This window comes from Panthera onca, chromosome A2, assembly GCF_046562875.1.
Source record: "Panthera onca isolate mPanOnc1 chromosome A2, mPanOnc1 haplotype 2, whole genome shotgun sequence".
Taxonomy (NCBI): Eukaryota; Metazoa; Chordata; class Mammalia; order Carnivora; family Felidae; genus Panthera; species Panthera onca.
Genome location: NC_138340.1, coordinates 13942432 through 13970354, shown reverse-complemented (window position 1 = coordinate 13970354; position 27923 = coordinate 13942432). Strand labels below are relative to the sequence as shown.

Below are 27923 nucleotides of genomic sequence, written 5' to 3'. Positions count from 1 at the left end.
CCGGCAGCGCCGGCCCCATGCCCGCCGGCCGCCCGGGCCCCGCCGCCCAATCCGCGCGGCGGCCGCCGCCGCTGCTGCCCCTACTGCTACTCTGCGTCCTCGGGGCGCCGAGAGCCGGATCAGGAGCCCGTGAGTACCCGGCGTCCTGTTCCCTTCTTCCCGCCTGGGCCGAGAGCGTGCGCCCCGGGGGCAGCTGCGGGGGGAGGGGGGCGCGGGCGCCACCTGGACGGCCCGGGAACAAAGGAAGACGCCCCCGGCGCGGCCCTCGGGGCGCCCTCACCTGCGGGGCGCACGGCGCCGCAGTCCCCCGGCCAGAGGGTCTGGCTTCCACGCCCTAGGCCTTCTTACCTGGGCCGCCCGGCCGGGGACACCCGGCTCTGCCCTGGGGGTCGGGGGTGCCGCGGCCTGGGACTCGCTGAACTCCAGGACGCGGCGGGTGCACGCAACAGCGCCCGTGGACTCGGAGCCGTGGAGACCAAGGGGCACCGCTCCCAGTCAGGGGCGCACGCGGTAGGCGCGTTGGGTGCTGGCTCCGGGCGCCCCCCCTCCCCGAGTGGAGGGATGAGCCCCGCGAGGAAGGCGGGGCGGCGGGAGGGGGGCCGCTCTGGCCGCCTGGCGCGCGGCCCGGGGTCCCCGGGGACGCGCCTCTCCGCGGGCCGGCGCCGCCGCCGCCGCCCTCCCCTAGCGGGACCCCGCGCTCGGGGGTCCGCGGAGTCCCAGCCACCGGCGGGCTCGGAACCATTCCTGGCCAGGCTGCGCGGGGCTGAGAGTCTCCACCGAGAGAAATCTTTGTGAGCGAGTGGGTGAGAGTGAGAGGGAGCAGGAGCCAGAGAGTCGGGGCACCAGTGGCCCAGCCTTGGTGGTGGTGGGGGGGGGGGGGGCAACAGGGAACCCACGGCCCGCAGCCCAAGACCCCTGCCTTGTCAGGAGCTCCTGGCCCCCGGCACTCTCTGTCCCCCCCATCAGAAGCACACCCCCTCCAGGACACCGTCTCTACATCCAGACCCTCTCTGGGACACACCCAGAGACACACAAAGACACACTGGCTTGTGGCCCGTCACCCTCGCCCTCAGATGAGCGCACACTGCAGCCCAGATGCACATTCGCACACCATCGGGGCGCGCACACACACATTCCATCCCTGACACACACACATTCGTGGTCACACACATTCCTCCGGGGGAGGCAACACAGGGGTATACGCGCAGGCACAGCCTGCCCTAGACGTTCCCAGTCATTCCATGCGCCCCATCCAGGCGCGCGGGTCGCTGGGGCCCCCCCCACACACACTGCTCCCCAGGCCATCCCACGCTACACAGAGCCATTTGCAAGCTTCCTGTGGTGCTCTTCCAGAAAGGACGGGGTCTGGGCACCCCCTGGGGACACTTGCTGAAAGCCCCGCATGCCCGAGGTGCCTGGGCAGGTGAGGGGCTGACCCAGGCCCTCCGGGGTTCCCTGGCAACCCTGCTCTAGGCCGTGAGCAGTGCCTGTAAGTGCCACTGTTAGCGGCTGGCTTTGTTTCCCAGTCCGCAGAGCAGCAGGCAAAGGTGGTGGTGGTTGGGGGGATTGTTGTGCGTGTGTTTTTTCCTTTAAGAGGGAAGAAATTAAATAAAAGATTCTCACACCTCAGCAATATGTTTCTACTTACGGTGTGTCTTAGCACCTGAGCAGCAGGCGGGTGGGTCGTAAAGTGTCTGCAGGTACCAGCGGGACAGGAGATGGGGACCCCTGTCGGGACCCCGGGATGGAGGCCACCCTCCTGCCTTGCTTGCAGAGAATCTCACACTTTTCCCTTTTAAAACACATGGTGTTCCTTTTTAATAACGGCAGTGGCTCCAGATTGGGAAGGGAGAAGGAAAAAAACTTTTAAAGGCCCCAGCTCTGTGTGAAAGGCAGGGAGGCAGGGAGCAAGGGGAGGGGGGTGGTTGTCCAAAAGCTTAGCTCAGGGATATGCTTTGGGGAGCCTTCTAGGAGGCCCCCCAAACCAGGCAAGGGCCGCTACGACCTTCGTGGGCTGTTCCCAGCTGCTTTGCCTGGCCTGAAATGTGTGCGTCCAGGTCCCAAGCGCCTTGGCCCATTGTTTGGGGAGACCTGAAGGGACCTGGGAGCCATCTGGGACCTCAGAACTGGGACGGGCTGTAATCCCCATAGTTCCTAGGTGCTGCAGTGTGCTGGGCCCTCTGGACATCATGATCTCATCTCATTAATCTCCCCAACAGGTAGAACGTATTTTCCTCCCATTTTATGGAGGAGGAAACTGAGAACAGGAGAGGGGAAGCCAATTGCTCAGGTGCTCCAGCTGGGATTGGCACCGACGTCCCAGGAGAAGTCCTCATTCTGACCTTTTCTGGTGGAACTTGGTGGGGGGGGGGGGGGGACTGGCCTGTCCAGGCCCGCCTGGCCTTGCCCTCTCGCCCTGTCCCCCGCCCAGCCCCAGGAGGGCAGCTGCAGCTGCTGGCAGGCAGGCCACGCCAGCCCAGGCCAGGCGGGTGTGGCAGAGGGGCAGTGCCCCCCAGCCAAGACCCCCCAGAGAGCCCCTTCCTGGCTAAGACGATGCTGGTGGGTGGGGGGCAGGAGGGGCGTGACCTACCCCCAAACGGTTGAGAGTGGGCCTGGGGTCCAGGCAGGCCTGGCCGTGCCTCCCACCCTGGTGGGGGGGCCCAGGCAGGAAGCGGTGGGTGGGCCGGGGCAGAGACGCTGGCACGCCCGAGTTCATGCCGAAGGAATTCCGAATTAGCGGGCGGCTGGCTGCCTGGGACCTCCGGGGCGGCCCCCTGGCCCCCGCCCCCGGCCGCCCCCGCCTCCTCGGCTCTGGCCCGCTCAGCCGGCTTCTTCGCACGGACGCTGAGACCTCCGGCGAGCCCTGGGCCAAGCCCCAAACGCAACTGTGATCCCAGGCTCCAGCAAGAAATGGCCCTCAAGCCAAGTTTGCCCCGGAAAACCGTCAGGGCCAGCGGGGAGAACCATGTCCACCCCACCTCGCCCATCTGAGGCAGTGAGGGCCAGCAAAGGGCAGCCGCTGGCATTCAGGGTGCCTCCCAAGGGGCCAGGATCACCCTGTCCTTGGCTGCCATCTTAGGGAAGCTGGGCTACCCCCACCCCGCTGCCCCCCTGCAGTCCCTTTTTACAGCTGCCTGGGAATCCTTTTAAAATGTAAATCTTCCCCTGTTAGGAACCCTGGAATAACCCCTCCCTGCAGGTCTGGCACTGCTGACCTCCCAGACCTCATTCCCCACCACTCCTGCCCCAGGACCTTTGCACTTGCTGCTCCCACTGCCTGGACACTCTCTCCCAGATGTTTTCTTGGTTACTTCAACTTTATTCAGGTCTCAGCTCAAATGCCTCATCAGATAGGTCTCCTGGGGGTGTGCTTCACTTTCTCCCGTATTTATTCTTAGATATTTATTTGTTCTTTTTCCTGTTGCTCCCTTGGATTCAAGGCCCACAAGGGCAGGAATATTGAGTATCTTGGTCACCATTGTGCCCTCAGCTCCTGGCAAACTGTAGATGTTCCATTCATGCATGCATGAATGCATGAATGAACAAATGAGTGAATGAGTCCTCACAACTGCTCTTGGTGGAGGGGGAGGCCCCTTCCCAGAGGCTCAAAGAAGAAAAGTGAATGGGCCAAGCTTCCACAGTCAGCTGGGGGCATTTGAACCCAGGTCAGCCTGGCTTAAACATCCCACAGCGTTGTCCTTATGACAATATTTTCACTCCTCTCAAACATGTGGTTTATACCACGATGCCCATTTTCCAGATGGGGAGACTGAGGCTCAGAGAGGGGTATCAGGGTCTCGGACTGTGCAGCCTCTCACCCTTACCTGGACCTTGGTTTCTCCTTGGATAAAAACAGACTCGTCTTAGGTTCTAACCCCAGCAGTAGACAGGAGGGAGGACATCAACCATGGTATCCCCGAGACCCTTGTGCCCAGCACCCAGTTCCACACAATCCTGTTTAGGAAGTCACTTTCCATCTGATCTTCACAATGGCCCTAGGGATCATGAGCTTTCTTGCTCCCGTCTTGCAGATTAGGAAAAATGAGTTGAAGGAAAGAACAATGAGAGCCAGTCCCTTTGGATGGGGGTTGGGGGCCTAGAGTTTGCCCCGGCCTCCTTCAGTTTCAGCAGCACAGGGCAACAAATCTGGGTTTCGGTAGCGTGCCCTTCTCTCATTCAATGACTTTGGGCAAGAGATGATGACTCAGAGCCTCAGTTTTTTCACCTGTAAGATTACCGGGATTCTAGTAGGAGTCAGTACACTTTTTTAGAAGTGTCTCCCTCCCCCCACCCCCAAAGACATACCTACTATGTGTGTGCCTGTAGGGATATCAGTCTTTTATTTCTAATTGCCAAAAATGAAATGAAGAAAAGAAAAGAAGTAAAGAAAAGGCAAGAAAAAGAATGTAATAGTTGTCAGAACTATGTGCGAAGCCAGATTTACTTGAGTCTGAATGGGCGTTTATGCCTGAGTTTTGTGGCCGCTCCCAGAGCCTTGGGCACGTCCGTGAAGACGTGGCTTGGAAGGACCTGACTTGTGGAATCACAACAGTCCTGAGGCTAAATCTTGATTTGCCGCCAACCTTGGGCTGGTCACTTGGCCTAATTGAGCCTCAGTTTCCTTATCTGCGTAATGGGAGACAAAAATAAACAGCTCGTTTGTAGGATTGCCATGAGTCCAGAAGTCCTAGCATGGTGGGGGGCTCAGGGCAACTCCATCTCACGCCTGACGGGCACTCCTCTCTGACCCCAGACACGGCTGTCATCAGCCCCCAGGACCCCACGCTCCTCATCGGCTCCTCCCTGCAGGCCACATGCTCAGTGCACGGGGACCCGTCAGGCGCCACAGCCGAGGGCCTCTACTGGACCCTCAACGGACGCCGCCTAGCCCCCGAGCTCTCCCGTGTGCTCAACGCCTCCACCCTGGCCCTCGCCCTGGCCAACCTCAACGGATCCAGGCAGCAGTCAGGCGACAACCTCGTGTGCCACGCTCGTGACGGCAGCATCCTGGCCGGCTCCTGTCTCTATGTTGGCTGTAAGCGGGCCCCCAGGATATCCACGGGCAACTCCTGGGAGAGGGGCATGCATCATGGGCCCTCTGGCCCAGGACAGAACAGTGGGCATGCTGGTTGAGAGGCAGGGACTTCTGGGCGTGGGCATGAGAGCCTGGAACCCCCGAACCTGTCCCCAGGAGGTTCCAGGCAGACAGCCTGGCCAACGGCAACTCTGGTCACCCTCCTTCTACTCCAGGATGGGGGCCCAGCTGGTGGCTAGGAACCTCACCTATCCAGGGCTGGTCCAGACCCTCAGTCCCCTGCACCCCCTTCCCCAGTGCCCCCAGAGAAACCCTTCAACATCAGCTGCTGGTCCAAGAACATGAAGGACCTGACATGCCGCTGGACGCCGGGAGCCCAAGGGGAAACCTTCCTCCACACCAACTACTCTCTCAAGTACAAGCTGAGGTTGGTGGTGGTGGTGGTGGCCCTTGGGTGACGTGTGTTCCAGCCTGGCTGTGAGGTCTCGGCAAAGCCCACCCTCTCCAAGCCGGCTGTCCCTTCTGCCCTCTGGGGCTGCCATGGGGAGGTCTGGGGGTCTGAAGAGACTCTTCTGTGTCCTCACACCCCCTCCTGCCCTGCAGGTGGTACGGGCAGGACAACACGTGTGAGGAGTACCACACGGTAGGGCCTCATTCCTGCCACATCCCCAAGGACCTGGCTCTCTTTACGCCCTATGAGATCTGGGTAGAGGCCACCAACCGGCTGGGCTCGGCCCGCTCCGATGTGCTCACCCTGGACATCCTGGATGTGGGTGAGCCCCCCCACCCCAGCTCCTAGGCCCACGAGGGAGCCTGCACCTCCTCTCTCGGCTCAGCTCATGGCTGAGGCTCCAGCTCCGACCCTGGCTGGGGCCGGGAGGAACTAGGCATCCACCCATCGGTCCCTAGTCCCCTAAAGCAGCCAGGATACCCCCACTCTGTGGAGAACACCTGGCCTGGCTGCCTCCCCCTCGGCAGCCCAGGTGTGCAGGAGGGGGCCCCGGGGGAGCTGGGAGGGGGCGCCCAGGTCGGGAGGCGCCCCAGGAAGCCTCAGCCTGGAGCTGGGGGGGGGGGGTGCGCAGGCGGGAGGCAGGAAACGGATGATCTGCGAGCAGAATTGGGCCTAATCTAATTAGGGTGTTTCTCAGCCCCTAGCAGGCCTGTGCCTTAACCCTTTCAGACCCTCACTAAGGCCTCAGGGGGAGAGGCCAGACCTCTCTGCTGCCCACAGGGCTCCCAGAAGGATCCCCAGAAAGCTAGTAGACATCCCCCACCCCAGTCGGCTTCCTGCCTTGCTTCCTCAAGTCCTGAAGGTGCAGTGGGCAGGTTCTGAGCCTCAGTCTTCCCTCTGCACCAGGAAGGCTGTCATTTGAAAACTTTTGTAAAGAAAGAAGGTCCAGAGGTGCAGGTGGGCAGTGGAGGGGGGGTGGGGTGAGGTCAGGAGGAGCTTCCCAGGGGTCTGGCAGCCTCATGGCCCCCTGGCCTCCTGGGCATAATAATAACAATAGCATCAGCCAGGCAGCGTCTGCTTTTACATAGTTCCCTGAAGATAGGATTATGTTTCTCCTGTCACAGATAATAAGGGTGATAACAGCTAACATTAATTGAGTGCTTCTAGGTGCTGAGTGTTTCCCAAATATTATCTAATGTAATCCACCCGTCCTGAAAGGGTGAAGGGGGTGGGGGGGGAGAGGGCAGAGCCCAGGCAGGTGCCACCAAAGCCCTGTGCGCTGAGATTCGAGCCCACACGGGGCCAGCCCGGTTCTAGGACAGCTGAGTGATGAAGCCCCGCCCGCCCCGCAGTGACCACCGACCCCCCACCCGATGTGCACGTGAGCCGAGTTGGGGGCCTGGAGGACCAGCTGAGCGTACGCTGGGTTTCCCCGCCGGCCCTCAAGGACTTCCTCTTCCAAGCCAAGTACCAAATCCGCTACCGAGTGGAGGACAGCGTGGATTGGAAGGTGCCTGACACCCCCCCCCCCACCCCTTGCGCCTCCCCCGCCCCCGGCCTCTGACCCTGCCACTGCCGCCAGGTGGTGGACGATGTGAGCAACCAGACCTCCTGCCGCCTGGCCGGCCTGAAGCCAGGCACAGTCTACTTCGTGCAAGTGCGCTGCAATCCCTTTGGCATCTACGGCTCCAAGAAGGCAGGGATCTGGAGCGAGTGGAGCCACCCCACGGCCGCCTCCACCCCTCGCAGTGGTGAGCACCCTAGCAGGGCTGGGTGGTCAGGAGACTTCTCCCAAAGCAGCGAGAGCCTCTGTTGCTTTGTTTCCTCCAAGAGAGCAGAGGTCTCAAGTTGGTGGCTCCTGGGGCCAAATGTGGCCCTTGGATCCATTTTCTTTGACCTGTCATTTGGGGGGGGGTGGAGTTTGACCTACTTGCAGACATTTAAAGACAGGAAGTTTTAACACCAGTATCTCAGGTTTCCTGGAAAAATTAATTGTCTAGAAAATGTTGGGATGCCTGGCTGGCTCAGCTGGAAAAGCATGAGACTCTTGATCTCAGGGTTGTGAGTTCAAGCCCCACGTTGGGTTTAGAGAGTACTTAAAGATAAAATCTTGAAAAAAGAAAATGTAACAGGACACAGCCAGAGTTGCCCCACAGCCCCCATCAGCAGAGGTGGCCCCTTCTTCACTCAGGGCCCTCACTCTCTAGTGGCCCCATCCCCACCAGGCCCATTTTGCCCATCTGTACCCCCTCCCTAATCCCTAAAGGCAAGTGAGTTTGAAACCTCTGCTTCTGAGGCTGATCAGCTACCAACTCTCCCTCTAATGGGCCTTGGTTTCCTCTTCTGATCAAGGTAGGGGAATGGGGACCATCAGGGGCCCGAGTCTGACTTCCCTTGCCATCTGGGGCTTCTCTAAGCCCATGAGCCTCCATTCTCTTTGCGAAATGGTACGGAATATGTTACATGAAATGTCTGCCCTCAGCTTTTCCATCTGGACAGTGGGGACAATAATCATACCCACCTCAGGCTATTGTTAGGGTTAGATGAGGTAATCCAAGAAAGTGCACTCGCCTGGTGGGCGCCATCTAAGTGTTTGCAAGTGGTACTTACTATGGTTCCCATCTCCTGCGCCCCCACAGTTTCACCCCAAGGGAGCCTCCTCTTCTTAGGTGAGGACACAGAGGCCCTAGGAGGTTCAGCCAGCCCCCAAGGTCACACAGGGATCTGAATTCGGTTTCCTTGAAGTCCAGGTCCATCCTCGTGGGATGATGGGAAAACTGAGGCCCAGAGGGTGTTTCAAAGTGGGGGGGGGGCGGGATGGTGGGGGGCAGAGCCAGGCTTCAGCCAGTTCCCCAGCCCCCATCCTGGGCCCCTCCAGGTTCTGGGGGTGGGCGGGAGTGAACACGGCCGGGAGGGGCCTGCGCCTTGGCCCCTGCTCGTGCCCAGCACCTGCGATTCTTGCACGGGAGCCAGCAGGCGGCTGCGTCCGCTGGAGAGGCTAGGGAGGCCGGGGGAGGCCAGCAGGGGCGGTGGGGGCCGTGGCCGTGCCAGGGCCTGTCAGCGGGTTCCCGGCGTTATTTATGACGTGAGGCCGATGTCCTTATCTGCCGGCCTGCTAGGGGCTGGCTGCGGCCGGCAGCTGGACAGACAGGCCGGCCTCCCACCTGGCCCTCCCAGCCCACTCCCCATCCCACTGGTTCCTTCTCTCAGGCCTGTCCTGGGGACTGTCCCTCCTCCTGGCCCCCTTGGGGTCTCGTCTCACTGTCTCCCTCCATCCCTCTGTCACTCTCTTCCCCTGTATCTCTCTGCATTTCTGCCTTTTCTGGTTTCTGTATCCCTACATCCCCACATCACTGTCTCTGCCCACTCCAGTCCTCTCTTGACCTTGCCCTTTTCTGTCCCTCTGCATTTGCTGTCCCCTGTTGCTTTGGCCCTCCCGACATCTCCCTGTCTCTCCTTGTCTCCATCTTTCCATCTCTGCCTCTCTTTCTCCAGCTGTCTCTCTCTCTCTCTCTCTCTCTCTCTCTCTCTCTCTTTCTCTGTCCCCTGCTAGGTGTCTGAGTCTCATCTCATCTGGCCCTGGCTTCGCTCCTTCTCCCCCTCCCTTCCACTCACACCTGGCTCAGGCCACGGGAATCAGTTTCCTGGAGGAGACATGAAGGAAGACCTTCTCCTTCCCCTGCCTCCTACCTCCTCGGGGGCTCAGCTGGGCTGCTGTGCTGGGTGGTAGACAGGACCCGGTCCCGGAGAAACCGGGAGGGAGGCGCCCAAGGGCAACACGGTCCCACCAAGGCGCGGAACCTCCCTCTGCTGCCCTCGCGCGCCCTCTGGCGGGCGCGTCATGACGCTGCGGCTCCTCCCCCCACATCAGAGCGCCCGGGCCCGGGCGGCGGGGCGTGCGAGCCGCGGGGCGGCGAGCCGAGCTCGGGGCCGGTGCGGCGCGAGCTCAAGCAGTTCCTGGGCTGGCTCAAGAAGCACGCGTACTGCTCGAACCTGAGCTTCCGCCTCTACGACCAGTGGCGAGCCTGGATGCAGAAGTCACACAAGACCCGCAACCAGGTAGGAAGGAGGGACCCGCGGGCGAGGGATGGAGTGGTGGGGCTGGGAGGGAATCGGGCTGGGGAGGTAGGTCCGCAGCCCCCAGACACTGCCTCCTTCCTTCCAAGCACAGGACGAGGGGATCCTGCCCTCGGGCAGACGGGGCACGACGAGAGGTAAGGGGGGCCCACCCCAGCTGCCTGGGTGGGTGGGCGGGCGGGCAAGGGAGGGAGACAAGGGCCCCTCCTGGTGGCCACAGGCCCGTGGGCCCCCCACCCTCAGCCTTAGAGTTGCTGAGATGGAATCCCTTCCTCCATGTCTTATTCATCAGCATTTACCTAACACCTAGTGATTACCTAGTCCTGTGGCCTTTAGCCTAGTAAAAGCATCTGACCCCGGAAAACGTCCAAAGTCGAATGTCATCTTCAAGAATGAACATACTCACCCCAGTTAGCATATATGAGCACCTACTGCATGCTCGCCCTGTGCCAAGTGCTTTACCCACAGGACACCCTTTGGGACGAACAGATAGTGTTACTTCTCAAATGGGGAAACCAAGGCCCTGAAAGGGGCAGTACCCTACTCAAGGTCACCAAGCTGAAAGTGGCAGGGCCCCGACCTGAACTGGGGCCTCCTCAACTGCTCTGTAATTGGCAGAGTACCCTTGGAGGGTACTGGCCCCTCCCAGGCTCCCTGCTTAGCTTGGCTTCCCCTCTGCCTGCAGGTCCTGCCAGATAAGCTCTAGGGACTGGGGCCACCCTCCCTGCTGCGTGGAGACCTGGGGGCTGCACCCAGACTGGGGGCTAACTCTGTACCCTCACCTCAGGGCACCGAGCACCCTCAGCAGGAGCTGGGGTGGGTGTTCTGAGGGTCACAACAACCTTGACCTCCATGTGAGGCCACTCTTGGGTGCAACTCCAGTGGGGGTGTGTGTGAGGATTGGCTAAGCTGCCCAGAACCCCTGCCAGGGCTGGGGGTGAAGAGGGGTCATTATTCCCCCGCCCCCACCTCATCCAGGACCCCTGCAAAGAATCTTTTTAAATAAACAAGCTATTTAGGTGCCCTGATTGTGAAGATGTTTGGGGCTCGATTGGCCCAGGGGCCGTGGGGTTTAGGGGAAGCACGAGGAATCCTAATGACCCACCCTATGGGCTTGGAATCTTTGCCTCCCAGAATTTCAGACTCTGTCTCCAGGATGTGAAATATCTGGTTTTAAACTCACTGGAGGGTGTGATCCAAAACACCAGCCCTACTGTCCAGGAGCAGGGGGGAGTCATACCTGCCATCCCTGGCCTTGTGGGGCCTCCTCCCCAGGGACACCCACTCCAGCACCCCAGGACACAGAGACAGTGGAGCAGCTACAGACGAAGGGTTCTTTATTGTGGGAGGTGCAGCAAACTCAAGGGCAGTCGGCGACCTGGTGGAGCGTGACCCCAGCCAGCTGACAGTCAAGGGGTAGGCTTGGGGACATTTCCCATATCCCTTGGTGTGTCACTGGGGAGCCACCATCACTCGGCAGATTCTGCATCAAACCTAAGGTCCTGAAGAACCTCGCTGATCGCTTCCATGGTTTTAATTACCCTACAAGAGTGGATGGGAACTATAAATAAAACCCAGATGGGGCGAATTAGCTGCCACTGCGAAGCTCCTAGGGGGCCGTGGCAAGCCCCGGGCCCTCCTGCCCGCCACCAGAGTTCCAGGCAGAACTAGTGGCCGAGAGAACCATTTGGGTGCCTGGGAGAAGGGGTGGTCCTGTGGGTGAGAGTGGGCAGAGAGAAAAAGCCGTCTTGAGCAGGTGCCATCAGAAGGTTGTGCTATGTCACATAGCAGATATTGAGTGGGTGTGCACTCGTGGGTGCTTGCGGGGCCTGGAGGTAGGAATGTGCAGGCCCGTGTCTGGTGGGCAACCGTGTCCAAGCTCTTAAGTCCAGCCATGTGAGCCAGATGGGCATGTATGAGGTGCCCAACTGTGTCCCAGAACTGTGCGAGTCTGGTGTGAAATTGTAGGGCGTGTGCACCGGGACAATGTGTGCTGTATGTCTGGGAACCACCAGGTAAGGACTCCAGTGTGCACACCCTAAGGGTTGTGTGCAGGTCCAAAGGGTCAGCCCAGTATGACTGTGCCAGCCTTGGGGCACACCTGGCTGAGAGTGGGTGCCTGAAGGTGCACGTGCAAATCTAACACCTCCAGCCCACTGGGAGTAAGCGCTCACTTCATCTTCAGCTGGTGCGTCTCCAGGGTGTCTTCCTGCCCAGTCAGCTCTGGCGTCCCCATCAGCTGCAGCAGGGCCACCTGATGTGGGCAACCGGAAGGATGTCACAGCTGGCAGGACCCCCCCCCCCCCCCGCCCTCCCACACAGATCAGGCAGGGAGACACTGAAGCACCCAGAAAGGCAGCACAGGATGGGGGCATGGCAGGATTTCGCAACGGGTGGTGCTTCGCACGCACGGAGTCTGCGAGTCAGTTTCAAGGGCCCCCGAGAAGGATCGAGTGGGCAGGCCCTAGATTAGTGGGTGGCGCAATGTGGGTGTGGTCGCGTGAAGGCGTGGCATAGCGGCACAGGCTCAGCCAGGAATTGGTGACAGGGGTGGAGTAGGTAGGACCTCATAGTCCCAAGGACGCGTGTGGAAGTGGGCCAAACACCTAGACTGGGATTGGGGTCTCCTAAAGCAGCGTGGCCTGAGAATCCCACTTTAGAGAGCGGCGTGGGCGTGGCCTCACGTGGGCTCGGCCTGGGAAGAGCGTCTCGGTCGGGATTGGCTGTAGGGGTAGAGTAGGCGGGGTCTTGGAACCCAGGGGAGGAGTAGGGCCAGAACCTAGACGGGGATATATATAGCGTTACCCAAGAGGGTGTCTGCTGTGGAAATTCACGCTCCCCAGTATGCACCGGGTTGAGGACCAGACCTGAGGCTATGGGAATAGCCAAAGGGGTAGGAGCGTAGTGGGGGCGGGCACTGGGCACAGCACTGGGGCTCCGGGGAAGTGGGCGTGTCCTGGGACTACGAGGGGCCAGGGCGGGAGAATCCCAAGTGAAACCTTAGTGGAGGATTGAGGTGGGGCAGGGAGAAGTGGGGTCAGGGGCGCCGGGGCTGGGGTTTGGGTGGCCGGATTCTGGCTGTCGCTTATGAGGTGCACAGAGGGCCACGACAGACCAGGCGCGGCGAAGGGGGCAGGGGCCGAGGATGGGGCCTCACCGTTGCCAGGCGCGTCTGCTCCAGCTGTTGCAGGCTTCGCACGTGGCTCGCGAGCAGCGGCTGCCCTCTGGGCCCAGACAGCTCGGCCTCCACCGCCAGCACCTCCCGCGAGGCGGCGGCGAAGGCCTGGGTCACCTCGTGCACCGTGCTCCGGTAGCGGGGGAAGTCGTAGGGCGGGCCGCTTCGCAGGTACTGGAGGTGGCCTCTGCGGCAGGTGGGGGTCCTGAGGCTACGCCCCCAGGCTCTCAGGCCCTGCACCCGCACTGACCACCTGAAAGTCCCCCAGGAAGGGTCCTTGGACCCCAGAGTGTGGAGGACACTCTCTGACTCCCGCAGGGTAAACGGAGATGGGCGCACTCCTGCGCTTGGGGAAGGGAGAGACGCCACGCGGAGTGGCCCATCGGGCAGTGGGGACGCGCCCTGGGTCCCAGCGGGGGAAAGCAAAGATCTGGTCCCCCAGCGAACCCCTCCCCACCTCTGACAACACAGCCGCTCAGGGACCCAGCTCCGCCCGCAGGCACGCCCATCCCCGGAGCTGGCTTGGGGCTGAACTCTGCGACCCCTGCCCACCCCTGCGCCCGCACTTACTCCTCCAGCCGGCGGAAGGCCTGCGCGCGCTCAGCCTGCAACTGGTGGATGCGCTGCACCAGCGCCCGGATCGGGGCATCTTTCTACGGGGCGGGGGGCATGGCTGGGGCATGAGGCCGGCGCCCCCAAGCCTGCACCGCCCACCCCGCGCCTGCTCCTGCTCAGGCCCGGGCTCACCCAGGGCCAGTCTGGCTCCTCGCGCTCCGGGACACCGGTAGCCACCGCAGTACCATGCACCGAGGGGACGGCGGAGTCCGCCGAGGCCTTGGCAGTGATCATGACTGCGCAGCCCCGGCCCTGCCCAAGATTAGGGCGCTCCGCTGCACCAGGCGCCCCCTACAGGCCCGGAGGTCTCCGCACCCCAACCTGTGGCCGGCCAAACCGGAAACTTGGAGATCCAGAGGAAGAAGGGAGGAAAGACCAGAGTCTTAGGCCCTGTACCCCCCATCCACCTCGTTTGTCTCCGTCGAGCTCCTGCTTCCTATCGTGTTTGTCCTAGAATGTACAGCTCTGTAAACAAGGCCATCCCTCGGTTTGTTCGTACACATTTATCTCAACGTCTTTCACACTCCCATCCCATTTCCCACTCAAATAAAAAGAGCCCAAGAGGTGATCTTTTGCTATGATTGCTGTGACATGAGGATTTGATCAGAGGTTCCAATACCGGAGAGTCCAAAAGGCTGGAATGCAGCTTTTTAAAAAAAATGCTTGAGGGGCACCTGGGTGGCTCTGTCAGTTAATCACCCGGCTTCGGCTCAGGTCAGGATCTCACGGTCCGTGAGTTCAAGCCCTGCGTCAGGCTCTGTGCTGACCGCTCAGAGCCCGGAGCCTGTTTCAGATTCTGTGTCTTCCTCTCTCTCTCTGCCCCTCCCCTGTTCATGCTCTCTCTCTGTCTCAAAAATAAATAAACGTTAAAATTAAAAAAAAAAAAAAAAGCATATTAAAAAATGCTTGAGAGGGAGAGAATCCCAAGTAGGCTCTGCTCTGTCAGCCCAGAGCCCCATGTGGGGCTTCATCTCACCCATGAGATCTTGAGCAGAAACCAAGAGTCGGATGCTTAACCAACGGACTCACCCAGGAGCCCCCAGCTGTTTAACAAATCTGGCAAACTGGCAGGTACTGTGTGCACTCCTCAGAAAGGAGCTAGCTGAAGGGAGCCTGTGCAAAGGCCCAGAGTCTGGGGTAGGGGTGAGGCCAGCAGGGCTTCGTTTTAAGTGCACGGGAGGCATTGGAGCTTTCTGCTGGGGATACACTACCTTGTTTGAGCTTTGGGAAGCTTCTTTCTCCAGGGATAAGTAGATGTTGGTAGCCTAGCCTAGGAAGCAGGGGCCAGCAGTTAACAGGGTTGAAACCCATGAAACAATAGAGACATTAGCCTTTAGCTGGTACTCCAGATCTGAGTCACTGTCCAGGCCTGGGTTGTCACCTGACACAAAGCCCCAGTCATCTCAAGACAAATAAAAGCATGGCCTTACCGGGGCCAGTCCAGGGCACTCCGAAGCTCACCTGATTCTCAGGAGCATCAGCACAAGGTTTATCAACACCAAGGCCTGCCCCTCCAAGACTGAGGTTAGAGGGCTTAGGTGGGCCCAGGTGCTCCTCATATTCAGCCAACGGAGAACACGTTTTACACTAGGTGCAGTTTTTGTCTACCCACCCACACCTGTACACCTCCAGGGCACAGGCATGAAGTCATCCGAGTGTCTGAGTAGGCCCCAGGCGGTGACATGGCTGACCTGCAGTCTGGCAAGAGCCTGGGCTTGGGGGGGTTGGGGGAGTCTCCATTAAGGATGACAAAATGCAGACAGGCAGGTTCATGAGGGTATGCGGCAGAGGGCCGAGACTGAAACCCGTGTGCACTGTGGCTGTGAAAAACCCTGTTAGATGTGAAGGGCAGGGACCACCGCACATTTTATAGCTGAGACGATCAAAACCCAAAGGACACGGGACTCTCGAGGGCTGTGCAGAATCAAGTGATGGAGTCCCTCCGGGAGATGCCCACAGCTCAGCCAGCTCCTCCTTGGACACACCAGCCATGCAGACACCAGTTACTGCTCCAGTCAATGAAAGGGAAACTTTATTGAGGCCCCAGGGCCTTGGGGCTCGGGCAGGAGGCCGTCCTGCAGGCAAAGGAAGAGCCGGTGGAGGGGCCTTATTTGACCTTCTTCTTGGGGCGCAGGTTGTTGGTGTGGCCGCACTTCTTCTTGCGGCAGTTGACTGCACGGGGGTGCAGGCGAGCGTAACACCTGCAGAAGGATGAGGGAGACTGGTGAGGACACACCCCAACCCAAGCCCTCCCCACCGGGGCCAGCCACCCCCTGCCGCCACCTGCGAGTACTCACTTGCGGCAGATCATCTTGTCGCAGTTGTATTTCTGGGCCAGCTGGCGGAGGGAAGGCTCAATGATGCCACCCCGCAGGCGAAGCACCAAGTGCAGGGTGGACTCTAGGAGGGGAAGGTCAGAGAGAGACAGTGACCAAGCCTGGCCCCAGCACCTCAGGCGCAGGGTAGGGCCCTCCAGAACTTCCTCAAATGAGAATCCCTTGGGTACTCTATACGTAGATGGACATACTGGCCCAGACCACCCCACACAACCTCCATCTCACTTCCCACCAGCCCAGGCTTTGGGCAGTCTGAGACTAACATATGCTAACCACAATGTGCATTGGGGTTCTCAACAGACAAGGTAATTTGTGAGGGATGTAAAGATGATCTTTCATTTTGCTGAGAAATTAAATCTAGTTGCTACAGAAAGTGACAAGGATTCCTTTACGATAGGGACAAAATTTCTCTTATCACATTTTTATACATGTTTTTAAAGATTTTATTTTTGTGGGGGCGCCTGGGTGGCTCAGTCGGTTAAACGTCCAACTTTGGCCCAGGTCATGATCTCACGGTTCGTGGGTTCAAGCCCCGCAACGGTCTCTGTGCTGACAGCTCGGAGCCTGAAGCCTGCTTCTGATTCTGTGTCTCCCTCTCTCTCTGCCCCTCCCCTGCTCACGCTCTGTCTCTCAAAAATAAAAAATAAAAAAATAAGAAATAAAAAAAAAGATTTTATTTTTGGGGTGCCTGGGTGGCTCAGTTAAGCAACTGACTTTGACTCAGGTCATGATCTCACAGTTCATGAGTTCAAACCCCATGTTGGGCTCTGTGTGGACAGCTCAGAGCCTGGAACCTGCTTCAGATTCTAGGTCTCCCTCTCTGCCCTTTGCCTGCTCACACGGTCTCTCTCTCCAATATAAACGTTAAAAAAAAAAAAAATGTTATCTTTAAGTAATCTCAACACCCAATGTGGGGTTTGAACTCACAACCCAAAGATCAAGAGTTGCGTGCTCTACTGAGCCAGACTGGTGTCCCTCTTAGCACCTTTTTAAACAAAACAGTCTTTTAAAGAAAAAAAGGTGAGCATGATCAAGAGAAACCACTGCCACACCTGGAAACCTATGTGGCGACCAGGAGATGCTTCCCCCAGTGAAAACATTATTTTATAAAAGACTCCTCTAGCCCCATCTGATCACCTCCCCCCACCCTCCCCGATGCTGCCAATGAGATCATCAAAGCCTCATCCTTGCAAAGCCTCTTCCTTGGTTCTAGGCCTCGCGGGCCTCTGTCCAGCCACTCAACTCCCAGTACCTTTCTGGATATTGTAGTCTGACAGAGTGCGGCCGTCTTCCAGCTGTTTGCCCGCGAAAATCAGACGCTGCTGGTCAGGAGGGATGCCTGGGAAGAGGAAAGCTCAGACTAAGACTCTGGCAAGCACATTGCTGGCAGCTTCCCTTCTCCCCGCAGGCGTGTTCTGGCATAGCCTCCAACCTATCAAAGGGGAAACTGAGGTGGAGAGAACAAGCTGTCCTCTTAAGATCACACAAGGGAAGCACTGGCCAAGGCTGAGGTCTATACAAGCCCAGCACCCATCCTGCCCATAACGGTGTCTCCTCCGGGCCGAGAGGGATTGCTGCTGAACAGAACCTCTGGACTCCGCTCAACTCACCCTCCTTGTCTTGGATTTTGGCTTTGACATTCTCAATGGTGTCACTGGGCTCAACCTCGAGGGTGATGGTCTTGCCCGTTAGGGTCTTCACAAAGATCTGCATCTCTGCGACTGCTGGAGGGTGGGGAGGAATAGGATGAAGAGGTTAAGAACTGCAGGTCTGAGCAGCTTGAGCTCAGGGGCTGGCCAGCCCCATGCCAGTATCAACCACAAGTCCTGGCCCATCCCAGCGCCTGTTTCCTTCCACCTCTCTGAGGCTACAGCCCAAATATCCTATAATCAAGGACTGTGCTTTCCGCACCTTACCCCTGGACCCCTGTGGCAAAGTGTGCTTCATGGGAGCAAACACAGTGGTTATCCTCCTTGGGCCCAGCAAATGAAATTCTGGCAACTTTGAAGATGGAATGAGAAGTACGTAGCCGGGGCACCATTTGGTCAGGCACGTTTTCTTCCAGGGTGGCCGGGAGGTCCCATCCTCCCTCCCTTCCCTACCCCTCTGTAAGCCACATTTGCTCCACAAGCAGCCCTTCCTGCAACGGAATGGGAATCCCGTTTTGGCAGCCGCTCCTCCCACACATTTTCCTCGGTGGCAGTTCTCTCCAACTCCAAGCTCAGACATCCGACACCCTGGCTTCCCTCTAAGTTATACCCAAACTCGCCCACACTTCTTGCCTTTGCTCCAACCCATAAACAGTACCTGCCAAGCACGTGTCAGGTACTTGTTTACACATATTTCATCTCCCCCCCCCCAAAAATAAAACCTTATAAGGAGGATGCTACCACCCTCTCCTTACAGATATATGAGAGAAGGCAAGTAGTGAATCACCCTGTGGGAGGGGGAAAGGACTTAATATTTTCAAAAGGTTTGGCGCATTGTGGGACACCAAAAAAAAAAAAAAAACCCAAAAAAACAAAACTTGCGCTTAGTACCCCCTCCCCCTTGCCCAGAAAATTCATCCGCGCCCCCAGGCCTCCTGGGATAGCTTGGGCCGGAGGGGCGCATAGGCTCCTCTCCCAAAGACCCGTTCGCCACCCGGGGCCCAGTCCCGCCTGGGAACCTCGGCTCCACGCGCCCAACTTAGCCGACCCGGCCGCCCTGCCGAACCTGGCCCGCGTGGACGGGTTCCGGGCTGTCCCTTCCGCCACCGGGACGCCCGCGGCCTCCCACAGCCTCCCGCCCGACCCCGGTCTGGAGCGAACCCGCAACGCCGCTGCCACCAAACCGCTCGGGAACCTCGTTGAAGAGAAAGAGGGCGACGGACCGGAAACCGCCGATTTGCCGCCGAGAGCGCCTGCGCACCGAGCACGCTGCGCGCTTGCGTCACAATCCGCGCCGCGCATCGTACCCCACCCCCGGCCCCGCCCCGCCGCCGTATTGGGTGCTGGCTAACGAAGCCGCGGCCCCCGTGGGCGAGTGTCACCCACCCGCTTCCGGGTGCATTCCCCTGTCCTCCGGGGCATGTGAGGGGACGGCCTCACCTTTCCCGGTTGTCTCTCAGTTGGCTAAAAACTGCACGTAACGGTCACTCGGGGAATGCTTGTTGACAAGAGTAGAGGAGACAATTTGTGCTAAAGCGAAGGAATTAGGCAGAGGGTCAACGAATCCGGGACTCAGGGCTCAGGAAGGGAAGGTGGTAGGCGGCACAGGGGTGGGGCGTGCCCGAACCCTCGGGAGCCACCTATCACCAAGGAGTTAGATATTTGAAAACTTTCTAGCCGCTGTGCCTGGAGGAATTTCAAGGCGGCGCCTATCAGAGCAGTGAGGGAAGGTGAAGCTGGATGATGCCCTCACTCAAAATGGGGTGCGGCCCAGGGTCAGTTTGGGGCCAAAGAGGACTTCTGATAGGACCAAGGAGTCGTGGATGGCTAAACAGTGCCAGGAACGGGAAGGGTGAGGGCTGAGAAGTTACGTGTAGGTTTGGCAGGGTTCCTCTTTATTTCCTTGAACACTTACCAGCGCCCCCTATTAACAGGCAAAAGCACACACTCTTGGATCTAGGAAGATGTCTTTAATAACGTAATTTTTAAGTGCTTAAAAGAACTCTACAGGGAACTCTACACAGTGTCTAATGGGGAAAGGGACCCGGCCTGCCTCCCTGAGGAGTCCATCCTGAGACCGATCTGGAGAAGTTACTCAGAGATAAGGGAACCGGCACGTTTGAGTACATAGGTAGTGATAGGAACTTGGGTTATTACGGTTGCTACCACTGGAGACGGCCACCAAGAGCAGCCACGTCTCTACCTCAGTGGTGCCTGGCTGTCCATATACCCCTCCTGCCTCACGTCCTGCACTTATCCCCCTTATGGCATCCTGGGCCCAAGGATGGAAGGAAGCCACAGCTAAGTACACCCTTCCCTTTTTAGTAACAGAGTCTTTTTATTGATAACTTCCCAACAGCATCTGTAAACATCGGGTACAAAAATATTCCGTTTAACTCTGTTTCCCAAGGTGGCTCAGCTTGCTCCATGGAGGTCCTGGGAGAGGCCTGCTGGGCCCTGAGGGTTCACACCTCTGGCCAGAGAAACACAGACCTCATCAGGCTTGCAGCTGAATGGCCCGCCTCCATCTTGAGCCTTCTACAACTGTCTCAGAAGCCTCCTTGACATACCAACTGGAGACAGCATTCAATACTTTTGTTGGAGGAAAGGGCAGGGAGACCAGAATTAGTAGGTACAGGGATGGGTTGGGGTGAACTCAGACATGACCGTGCCGATCCACTTTGAGGTGGTCTTGACCAGGGCATCGGGGCAGGGGCCTTCTGGCTCTGGTCTCTGGGAGCCTTTAAATGTTTAGAGCAGACCTCAAGGCTGGCTCTGGAAAAGCTCCCTTATGCCCAGCCCATAACTCCAGCTGAGCTGGTCATCCCCTGGCCTGGCAGAGGGGTCTGCAGAAGACAGATGTTCTCAGTGAGGAGGAATTGGGAATGATAGACCCCCCCAGGAACTCCACACCCCTGGAGGGAGTCTTGTCCCCCAGGAGCCCTGGGGGACAGAACAGGGTGGCAAAGCTGTTGATCTCCAGGCAGGGTTACCTACTGCCACCTCAGACACCTGGGGAGAGCTGCCACTTCCCTGAGACCCCTCGGGGCGCCAGGGAGTAGGGTTACTCCCCCGGTGTCTCCTCATCGTCCGTCTGGCTGCGGCCATTGATGGCAGGAGAGCTGCACCGGACATGGGAAAGGTCCTCGAAGCCAGGACTGAGGGAGGGTGAGACAGTGTCAGGGCTGGTGTCACATGAGCCCGTGCTCTGTTCTGAGGTGGCAATGGTGGTCGTGGTGCTGGGTGGTATGGGATCTTCATCCTCGTCCTCCAGGAGGGATGCTTCTGGGATGTCTGGGGGAAGGAGGCCAGGAGTTGGCTTAGTCACTGTGGCGGGCACCGTGATGAGGGATTCACTGGGCCTATGACCCCTAAGAGCTCCCCTGCCACCCCGTGGGGCCTAACTTGGCCCATTTTACAGAGGAGGAAACTGAGGCCCAGGCAGAGGAGAGGTTTCCCTTCAGGGTATAAGGACCCAGGTTCTCGGGAGTCAGGCCAACACAGGCCTGAGCCTAGCTCTGCCCTCTTGACTGTGTTGCCAGGGCCAAGCCTCTCACTACCCTTGCCTCAGCATTCTGCTCTATAAACAAAGCAGGCCTGATGATAGCATTGCCTTGTTTGGGTTTTGTTGTTTTTGAAGTAAGCACTACATTCAACAGGGGGCTTGAATTCAAACCCCAAGATCGAGAGCCGCATGCTCTACTGACTAAGGCAATCAAGTACCCAACAGCACTGCCTTTGTGCCTATGGTTGTCAGCAGCCCTGAGGTAGGGAGATGTTGGCCCGTTTGGCAGAGGGGGTAAACTGAGAGTCAGCATAGGGGGTGCTGCACTTCCTCTGAGAAGTCACTGCTCCTTAGGGCTACAGTTTCCCCCTGTATGAAATGGGATACTCACAGCCCCCACTCTCATGGGTGGTTGCAGGTAAGAGCCTAGCTCATAGAGCTACACTACATCCACTTGGGCAAGGACTGTCATTGTTCTTACCCACATTCCCCTGCGTAACCTCCCCCAGGGAGGGGATCCTAGTCCCAGCACCTGCTCTACAGATTGCCAAGACCAGCCAAGCACCCATGCCCCTGCCCCCTGCTCCAAGTCTCTCTAGATCTACAGCCCACCAGGACCTGGGCTCAGTGTCAGCCCCTGAGGTGACCTTCCAGAAGCCAGACCTGGGGTGAGGGTGCTGGCATCCGTGGGTGCAGAGGCCAGACGTGGGGCACAGGAGCCCTGGGTGACACTTACGGCTGAAGGCCTCCGGGTGCTGCCTGGCCAGCTTCCCTTTCAGCGTCCTGCAGGGGAAGGGAAGGCATACAGGGCTGAACCTGCCAAGCGGACAGGCTGGGCCTGGTGCACGCCAGGAACCCTTGCTGCAGTTGCAGGTGGGTGGGGGATGGGAACTCCCCCCAACCCTTTCCTGCTTGTCACTCTGCTCCTGGGCTGGAAGGAGGCCCATGTGCTCAGCCCTGCGGACCTCCCAGCCCTAGGATAGATGGCAGCTGCTCAGCTGTCAAGAGCTTGTGCGTGTCCTCCGTGCTGGGTCTGGCTAGGCCCTCTATCTGCAATGCCTTTCTTAGGTCTAATCCTTCCCTGCCCAGATAACCCTCCAGGAGGCTTCCTCACCCCTTCCTCAGCTGTCGCTCCTCTGGGTGACTTGTCCCATCCTGTCCCCCACCACTAGGATGACAGTGTCTGTGTGGGGGCCAAGAGTGATTATGCGCACCCCAGACACTGAGTACTTGCAGACATTGAACTGACGCTCACAGAGAAACGCCTCCTTCATTTTTAATCAGCTGTTTTGCCTTTCTCCTACAGTAATGAAGTCACCGGGGCGCCTGGGTGGCTCAGTCGGTTGAGAGCCCAGCTTCGGCTCAGGTCATGATCTCACGGTTCGTGGGTTCGAGCCCCGCATGTGGCTCTGTGCTGACAGCTCAGAGCCTGGAGGCTGCTTCGGATTCTGTGCCTCCCTCTCTCTCTCTGCCCCTCCCCCGCTCATGCTCTGTCTGTCAAAAATAAATAAGCATTAAAAAAAAAAAAGTAATGAAGTCACCTTTACAAAGAATAACAAAGGGGTCTTCGGGGGGTGGAGTCTCATCCTTGACTGTGGTGACCCAGTCCCTACCAGAAGCACCACCGTTGCTGGGTCCCCACCCACGAGGCAACTGGGCAGACACAACTATCCCCTTCCTGGGTGATACAGATATGCACAAAAGAGGCCAACACTTGGGGTTCCTGCTCACCCCCAAAACCACGCCTGGGCAACCAGCCTGATGAGACACCTCAGAAAATATGTGTTTTTATACGGGATTTAATTGGCCTGTCTCATGATCTTCTGTTCCTGAGTCTGCCAGTGGGTGGGGCTGCCCCCAGGACAGAGTAAGTGGTGCTGTCAGCTGGAAATACAGCTGCAGCTCTGGCTAGTTCCAGGCCCAGGCATGTGGCCACAGTGATGCAGGCTCCGGGTGCTGCACTGAGCATTCTACGTGCTTAGGGACCTGAACGTCATTCTTCTCTGTCCTCACAGAAAACAGCTCAGAAAAGACCCACCAAAACTGGCAACGTCAGATGCCTTTCGAGAGAAGACCTGGGCCGGGGGCTGGAGGACCAGAGACTTGCCTTTCACTGTCTGCACTTGCCTGCCTTTTGCATCCTGCATCTGGTACTACGTTGCAGTTATTGACAGATAAATAAAATCTAAATCCAGAAACTTCAAGATTTTTTATCCCAAACTTCAGATCTTCTCAGACGCTAAGTGAGCGATGAAGCCTCAGAGAACAAATTAGCAGAATCTCTGTTTTGCAGAGTGGATGATCCTCATTGAAGAGGGGAGAAACCTGAGGGGAAGGCAGAAGCTGGAGAGGCTGGGGACCCACCTGATCCTGCGGAAGATGCTGTCCAGGTCCCGCTTCATCTCCACCAGGGTCCTTGTGTGGTGCAGGAAGCGCTCGCTCATTTGCTGCAGGCGGGCGCTTGACAGGTTGTTGAAATTCAACAGCATCTCATTGGTCTTCTCAAAGCGGTCCAGCCTGGCAGCAAAGAGAAGGCACCAGCCCTGCAAACCATGCCCTACAAACTGATCGTGCTAGGCCCTTTCCTGCTTCATGACCTTTGCATGTGTTGTTTCCTTGCCATGTAGAACTCTACCTGCTGTTTGAGCCATCTAGCGAACTCCTACTCAACCTTCAAAACCCTACCCAAGTACATCCTTCTCATGTATAAACCCTCCCTCAAGCAGACTCTGACTCCCCTGAGTCCCTAGACCCAGGTTATTCCTCTGGCCCAGCCCTGACACCATGGGGCCATGGTGTGTGTCTGGTTTTGTCTCCCCTCATTCTGGGAGTTCACCAGGCCAGGCCTAAATCTGACCCAGACAAACCCAGTACCCCTGTCACAGGTGGAGAGAAATGGAAGGGTATCAGGTCGCTGCTGTGTCATAAATGGAAGGAAGAGCCTTTGGCTTAAATACACAAAAATAAAGCCACAGGAGGCTGTGCTTCCATCCCAAGATTGTGTAAGCCTCTCTTCCCCACAGAGCAGGCTGGAATCAGTCACAGTGGTCACAGTGCCAAGCCCTTAAGGAGGGCAAAGGTGTTGACAGCCCCTCGGAAAGACCACAGGTCCTCTGCAGAGACAGCCTGGGTTGTGAGAGACTAGATTCCCAACAGGAGAGTAGCTCACTGGCTTCCTTAAATCCCCTCCCACAGCCCCTTCCTATTCCCCCAATAGCCCACCCCGGGCCTTGGGATAGGAGCTGCTACAGCCCCTGCCAAGCCATCCACAGCTGCGAAACCATCCCAAAGCCTTGCTTCCTGTGCCAAGGCCTCGCCTCCAGGCCAGGAAGGAATTTACTTTGGAGCCAGCCGGCAGATTTGCTCATTTCCTTCATTTTATCACCAGTGTGGGCCCAGGGTAAGGGCAGACAGGGCAAGAATGCTGGCCAGCGAGTGGATTCCTTCCCACGCCTGGGGCCCACAGCCCTTGGCTACCACTCACATGTTCTTCTGAGCCAGGATGATAGCATTGACGTCGTCTGTATTCACCATGCTTAGGATGCGGCTGCAGAAGACCCTCGAGGCCGAGTCCGGGGGGTCCATCTCTTCCTCCTCCTCCGCTGCCTAAAACAGGCAAGGCGAAAGAGTCTTCAGTCTGCACTAGGCCGTGGGGTTGCTGGGACAGAAAGGAGGGGCTGGGAACGCGGGCCACGAGTTGGTCATGCCACCTGAGCCTCAGCTTTGTCATCCTGAGAATCCAGGGGTGTTGGGAGGACATATTTGTAAATTGCACCCAAGCACATCAGAATCCCATCACCCACCGACCTCTGTGGCCCCCACTCTCCACGTGCCCAAGGCCACGGCCACCTTCCGCCTGCATAGATTTGCCAGCCTCTTCCTACATCCCCCCAACTTTGCTCATCCCACCATAGGGCTTTTGCACCTGCCGTCCTCACATACATGACTGCCCCCTCAAATCATCACCACCTCCAGTATCTTTTCTCCCGTGATGACTGCCCCTCCTCTCGACTCTGATCGCTTTTATAAGCACTTTGCCTTATTTTATTCATCGACTCATCTCCTCCTGAAATTATCTTAGTAATCATTTGACTTTTTTGTCCGTCGCTACCAAAGCAATGTCAGCTTCAAGAGAGCAAAGGCCTCCAGAGCCCAGCCCAGAAACCGGTTCACAGCAAGGGGTCACCAGAACTTAGCTTGGTGGAGGCAACCAGAGGCTTTCAAACTCCGCTCTGACTCTAGGGTTTTATTAGCAAATTCAAGCCAAGAATTTCAGCCAGGCTACGGGCCCCAGCAACCCAGATGGCTGTGTGGCTAGGTAGATGACCATCATGGCAGGTGGGGGGCCTCCTGGACCCTGCCAGGGCAGGAAGGGCCACGGGTTCGGCACTCACCCTCAGGGGCGAGGGTGTCAGGTAAAACCCAGAATCTTGACATAGCTTGGCTCTGGGGTCCACGTATTTAACTGCTGACAGAAAGGCCCATTTGCAATTGGTTGAGATTCACATGCAGAATCACAAAGGGCTTTCAGAGCCCTTAATCCACTCTCCTCTTTATTGAGCACTTACTGTATGCTAACCAATGCACTAACTTTATACACCGGGAACTGTTACCCTTACTTACATTTTAGGAAAACGGAGACTCAGAAACTGAGAAACTGGACCATTGTCACATACTCTGTAAACCCGAGTCACAATTCAGATGCCCAGTCTGCAGGACCCACGAGTGTGAATCTGAACGGATGTTCAGTATCCACCTCTGCCAGGACAGCGGCTTCTTACAGTAACTGACTACTACCAGACTTCTGAATTTTTCCAGGAAAAAAAAAAAAACCCTCAGAAATGTGTATAATGAGGACACTTGGGCCCAAAGGGCAGAATCGTGTGGCAGGAAGCCCACAGCTAGTGCTTGGCAGGGCACAAGATTTGGACCTGTGTAAAATGGTTCTGCTTCAAGGGGCTCTTTCCAGTCTCTGGCTCCCAGACGTGAGGGCTGATTCAAGGCACGCTCCCCTGCCTCAGGAAAACTTCCCTAACAGCTAGTCTGGCCCACAAACAGAGTAGAAATGACCTAGCACGGGCTCTGGTCTCTGCTCCAAATATTACTTATGAGGGAAATACGCAGAAAAGGAGGCTGTGTGACCTTGGGAGGGTCACCGCACCTCCCTGAGTTTTCTCATCCAGACAATGGGAGTAATAAAGAATGAGAATCTCACAGCGCTGTCTGTGATAGTGATAACGAGCTGGGTTCGGAGCAGGCTGCTTCTCCATGGGGAGTATGAAGTCCTAGGGCGGGGCCAGGGAATCAGCATTGTAGTAAGGGGCTCCCTGGTCCTTCCAAGAACAGGAGCCAACACTTGTACAGCACTTCATTTTATCCCCAATCATCCCTACGAAGCAAACACTATCATCTCCAAGGGCAACTAAGGCTCACAGGGGTTGGCTCAGTTACCCAAGGTCACACGGCAAGGCGGAAGAGCCACGAATTCCACCCAGTATTTAACAGAATTTAATTTGGCGGCCCAAGCTTAGCAAAACCCGCGAGAGGGGCGGGACTCGCCTATCCCCTCACGCCCCGCCCCTGCAAAGCGGGGAAACTGAGGCCCAAAGACTGCAACGCCCGGTTCCGGGTGACACTGCAGGCTGAACACAAGCAGCCCCGGCTCCGGCGCCCTGGCTCCGGAATCGGCCCGTGGCGCCGCCGGCGCACACATTGCGCGGACGGGGAAACTGAGGCCTGTAGGCAGGGGGAGTGCCCAGATGTGGCCAGCGGCGCGCCCCACCCCGCAACAGCCCGGGGGCCGCGCCCGACCCGGCCCGGCTCCCCAGCGGCCCCGGCATTCCCAGCCCCACCCCGAACTCGGCCCCGGCGTCGGTGGCAGCAGCACCTGCACATCTGGCGGCCTTGCTCGCGCTTCCGGGATGGCGCCCGTGCCGCCACGACGTCACCACGCAACACGCGTGCAACCGCGCGTATAGGCGACGTGCCCGGAGCCGATATGCGTGCTAGGAGTCGCGGCAGGAAGGGGTGGGGCTTAGGCGCTGCTACAGTTAGCAAGTGCGTCACAACGAATAGCCAATCAAGCCGTCCCTCTGACGCCTGCGTAGTTTCCAAGGCCCGAGATGCCCAGCAGCCGGAAGGGGTTGGGGGTGTCTAAAAGGCGTCCTACTTTGTAGATGTTGAGACTGAAGTTGAGCGGCAGGGACTCCCTCAAAGTCATGCGATGCTCAAGTGGCCTGTAGTTGACCCAGACCCAGGCATCCTGCTTCCTAGGTGGGAAATCAGATTCATCCAGTTCAAAAATCCCTGCTCTGCTTTTGGTGACCTTTTTCTGGTCCAGGATCCCGCATTATGTTTAAGTGTATCTCCTTAGTCTCCACTCTGGGACAGTTCCTCAGTCTTTCCTAATCATTTATGACCTTAGTATTTTTGAAGAGTGCTGGTTTTCTAGACTACTCATCAATATGGGTTTGTCCAATATTTCCTCATAATTAGACTGAAGTTTCTCACTTTGGGCAGGATTCCCGCAGAAGCGATGTTATAGCCGTCTCGATGCGTCATGTCTGGCGTCACAGGATATTGATGTGTCTCACTACTGGTGATGTTGACTTTGCTTACTTGCTTAAGCAATGTCTGTCAGTTCCTCAACTGTTAAGTTACCATTTTTCTCTTTGCAATAAGTATCTTACGGGGAGATACATAGCGCAAATACCCTAGCGCTTTTTTTTTTTATTTAATATATTTTCACCCACTCGTTTTTGCACCCATCCATGGCTCTTGCCAGCAACAATTACTATGGTTATTTTCTACTTACTAGTTTAATTATTATTTGGAATTCTATTGTAAACAAGAGCTGTCCATTCTTCACTAGTTATGCACTTATTCAAGTATTTATGTATTTATTATTTGGGGGGGGGGGGCGGCGCCTGGGTGGCTCAGTTGGTTAGGCATCTGACTCTTGACTTAAGTTCGGGTCATGATCTTGCAGTTGGTGAGTTCAGGCCCCACATAGGGCTCTGCCCTGACAGTGCACAGCCTGCTTGGGATACTCTCTCTCCTCTCTCTGCCTCTCTTTCTCTC

The 27923-nt window shown here is 57.6% G+C and overlaps 4 protein-coding genes across 10 annotated transcripts; 1 reads left to right on the top strand and 3 right to left on the bottom strand.

Moving 5' to 3' along the window:
* Window positions 1-17: 17 nt before the first annotated feature.
* Window positions 18-10379, top strand: CRLF1 (cytokine receptor like factor 1). 2 transcript variants are annotated; one of them, XM_060630680.2, is made up of 9 exons: window positions 18-129; window positions 4754-5035; window positions 5333-5462; window positions 5639-5808; window positions 6839-6996; window positions 7069-7237; window positions 9358-9545; window positions 9658-9700; window positions 10249-10379. In XM_060630680.2, exons 1-9 carry the CDS (start codon window positions 18-20, stop codon window positions 10260-10262), a joined length of 1266 nt encoding a protein of 421 aa, XP_060486663.1. In that variant the 3' UTR covers window positions 10263-10379. The 2 variants fall into 2 exon arrangements, with proteins under 2 accessions (XP_060486663.1, XP_060486662.1); XM_060630679.2 differs by having other exon boundaries at window positions 9653-9700.
* Window positions 10380-10883: 504 nt separating this feature from the next.
* On the bottom strand, window positions 10884-13783 carry REX1BD (required for excision 1-B domain containing). Of its 4 annotated transcripts, XR_009609583.3 has the most exons (6): window positions 13486-13779; window positions 13309-13391; window positions 12721-12949; window positions 12248-12342; window positions 11738-11817; window positions 10884-11105 (listed from the first exon to the last, which is right to left on the bottom strand). XR_009609583.3 is itself a non-coding variant. In XM_060630681.3 (5 exons), the coding sequence occupies exons 1-5, from the start codon at window positions 13585-13587 to the stop codon at window positions 11033-11035; spliced, it is 567 nt and encodes a 188-aa protein (XP_060486664.1). In that variant the 5' UTR covers window positions 13588-13649; the 3' UTR covers window positions 10884-11032. The 4 variants fall into 4 exon arrangements, 2 of the variants coding, with proteins under 2 accessions (XP_060486664.1, XP_060486665.1); XM_060630681.3 differs by lacking the exon at window positions 12248-12342 and having other exon boundaries at window positions 13486-13649; XM_060630682.3 differs by lacking the exon at window positions 12248-12342 and having other exon boundaries at window positions 12721-12925; window positions 13486-13638.
* Window positions 13784-15368: 1585 nt separating this feature from the next.
* Window positions 15369-18621, bottom strand: UBA52 (ubiquitin A-52 residue ribosomal protein fusion product 1). 3 transcript variants are annotated; one of them, XM_060630686.2, is made up of 5 exons: window positions 18500-18621; window positions 17300-17413; window positions 16942-17028; window positions 15651-15753; window positions 15369-15554 (listed from the first exon to the last, which is right to left on the bottom strand). In XM_060630686.2, exons 2-5 carry the CDS (start codon window positions 17400-17402, stop codon window positions 15461-15463), a joined length of 387 nt encoding a protein of 128 aa, XP_060486669.1. In that variant the 5' UTR covers window positions 17403-17413; window positions 18500-18621; the 3' UTR covers window positions 15369-15460. The 3 variants fall into 3 exon arrangements, with proteins under 3 accessions (XP_060486669.1, XP_060486671.1, XP_060486670.1); XM_060630688.2 differs by having other exon boundaries at window positions 17300-17410; window positions 18500-18601; XM_060630687.2 differs by having other exon boundaries at window positions 18405-18525.
* Window positions 18622-19288: 667 nt separating this feature from the next.
* On the bottom strand, window positions 19289-26866 carry KXD1 (KxDL motif containing 1). The gene is made up of 5 exons (XM_060630683.3): window positions 26731-26866; window positions 24328-24449; window positions 23208-23360; window positions 21580-21626; window positions 19289-20632 (listed from the first exon to the last, which is right to left on the bottom strand). Exons 2-5 carry the CDS (start codon window positions 24426-24428, stop codon window positions 20403-20405), a joined length of 531 nt encoding a protein of 176 aa, XP_060486666.1. The 5' UTR covers window positions 24429-24449; window positions 26731-26866; the 3' UTR covers window positions 19289-20402.
* Between the last annotated feature and the right edge of the window lie 1057 nt (window positions 26867-27923).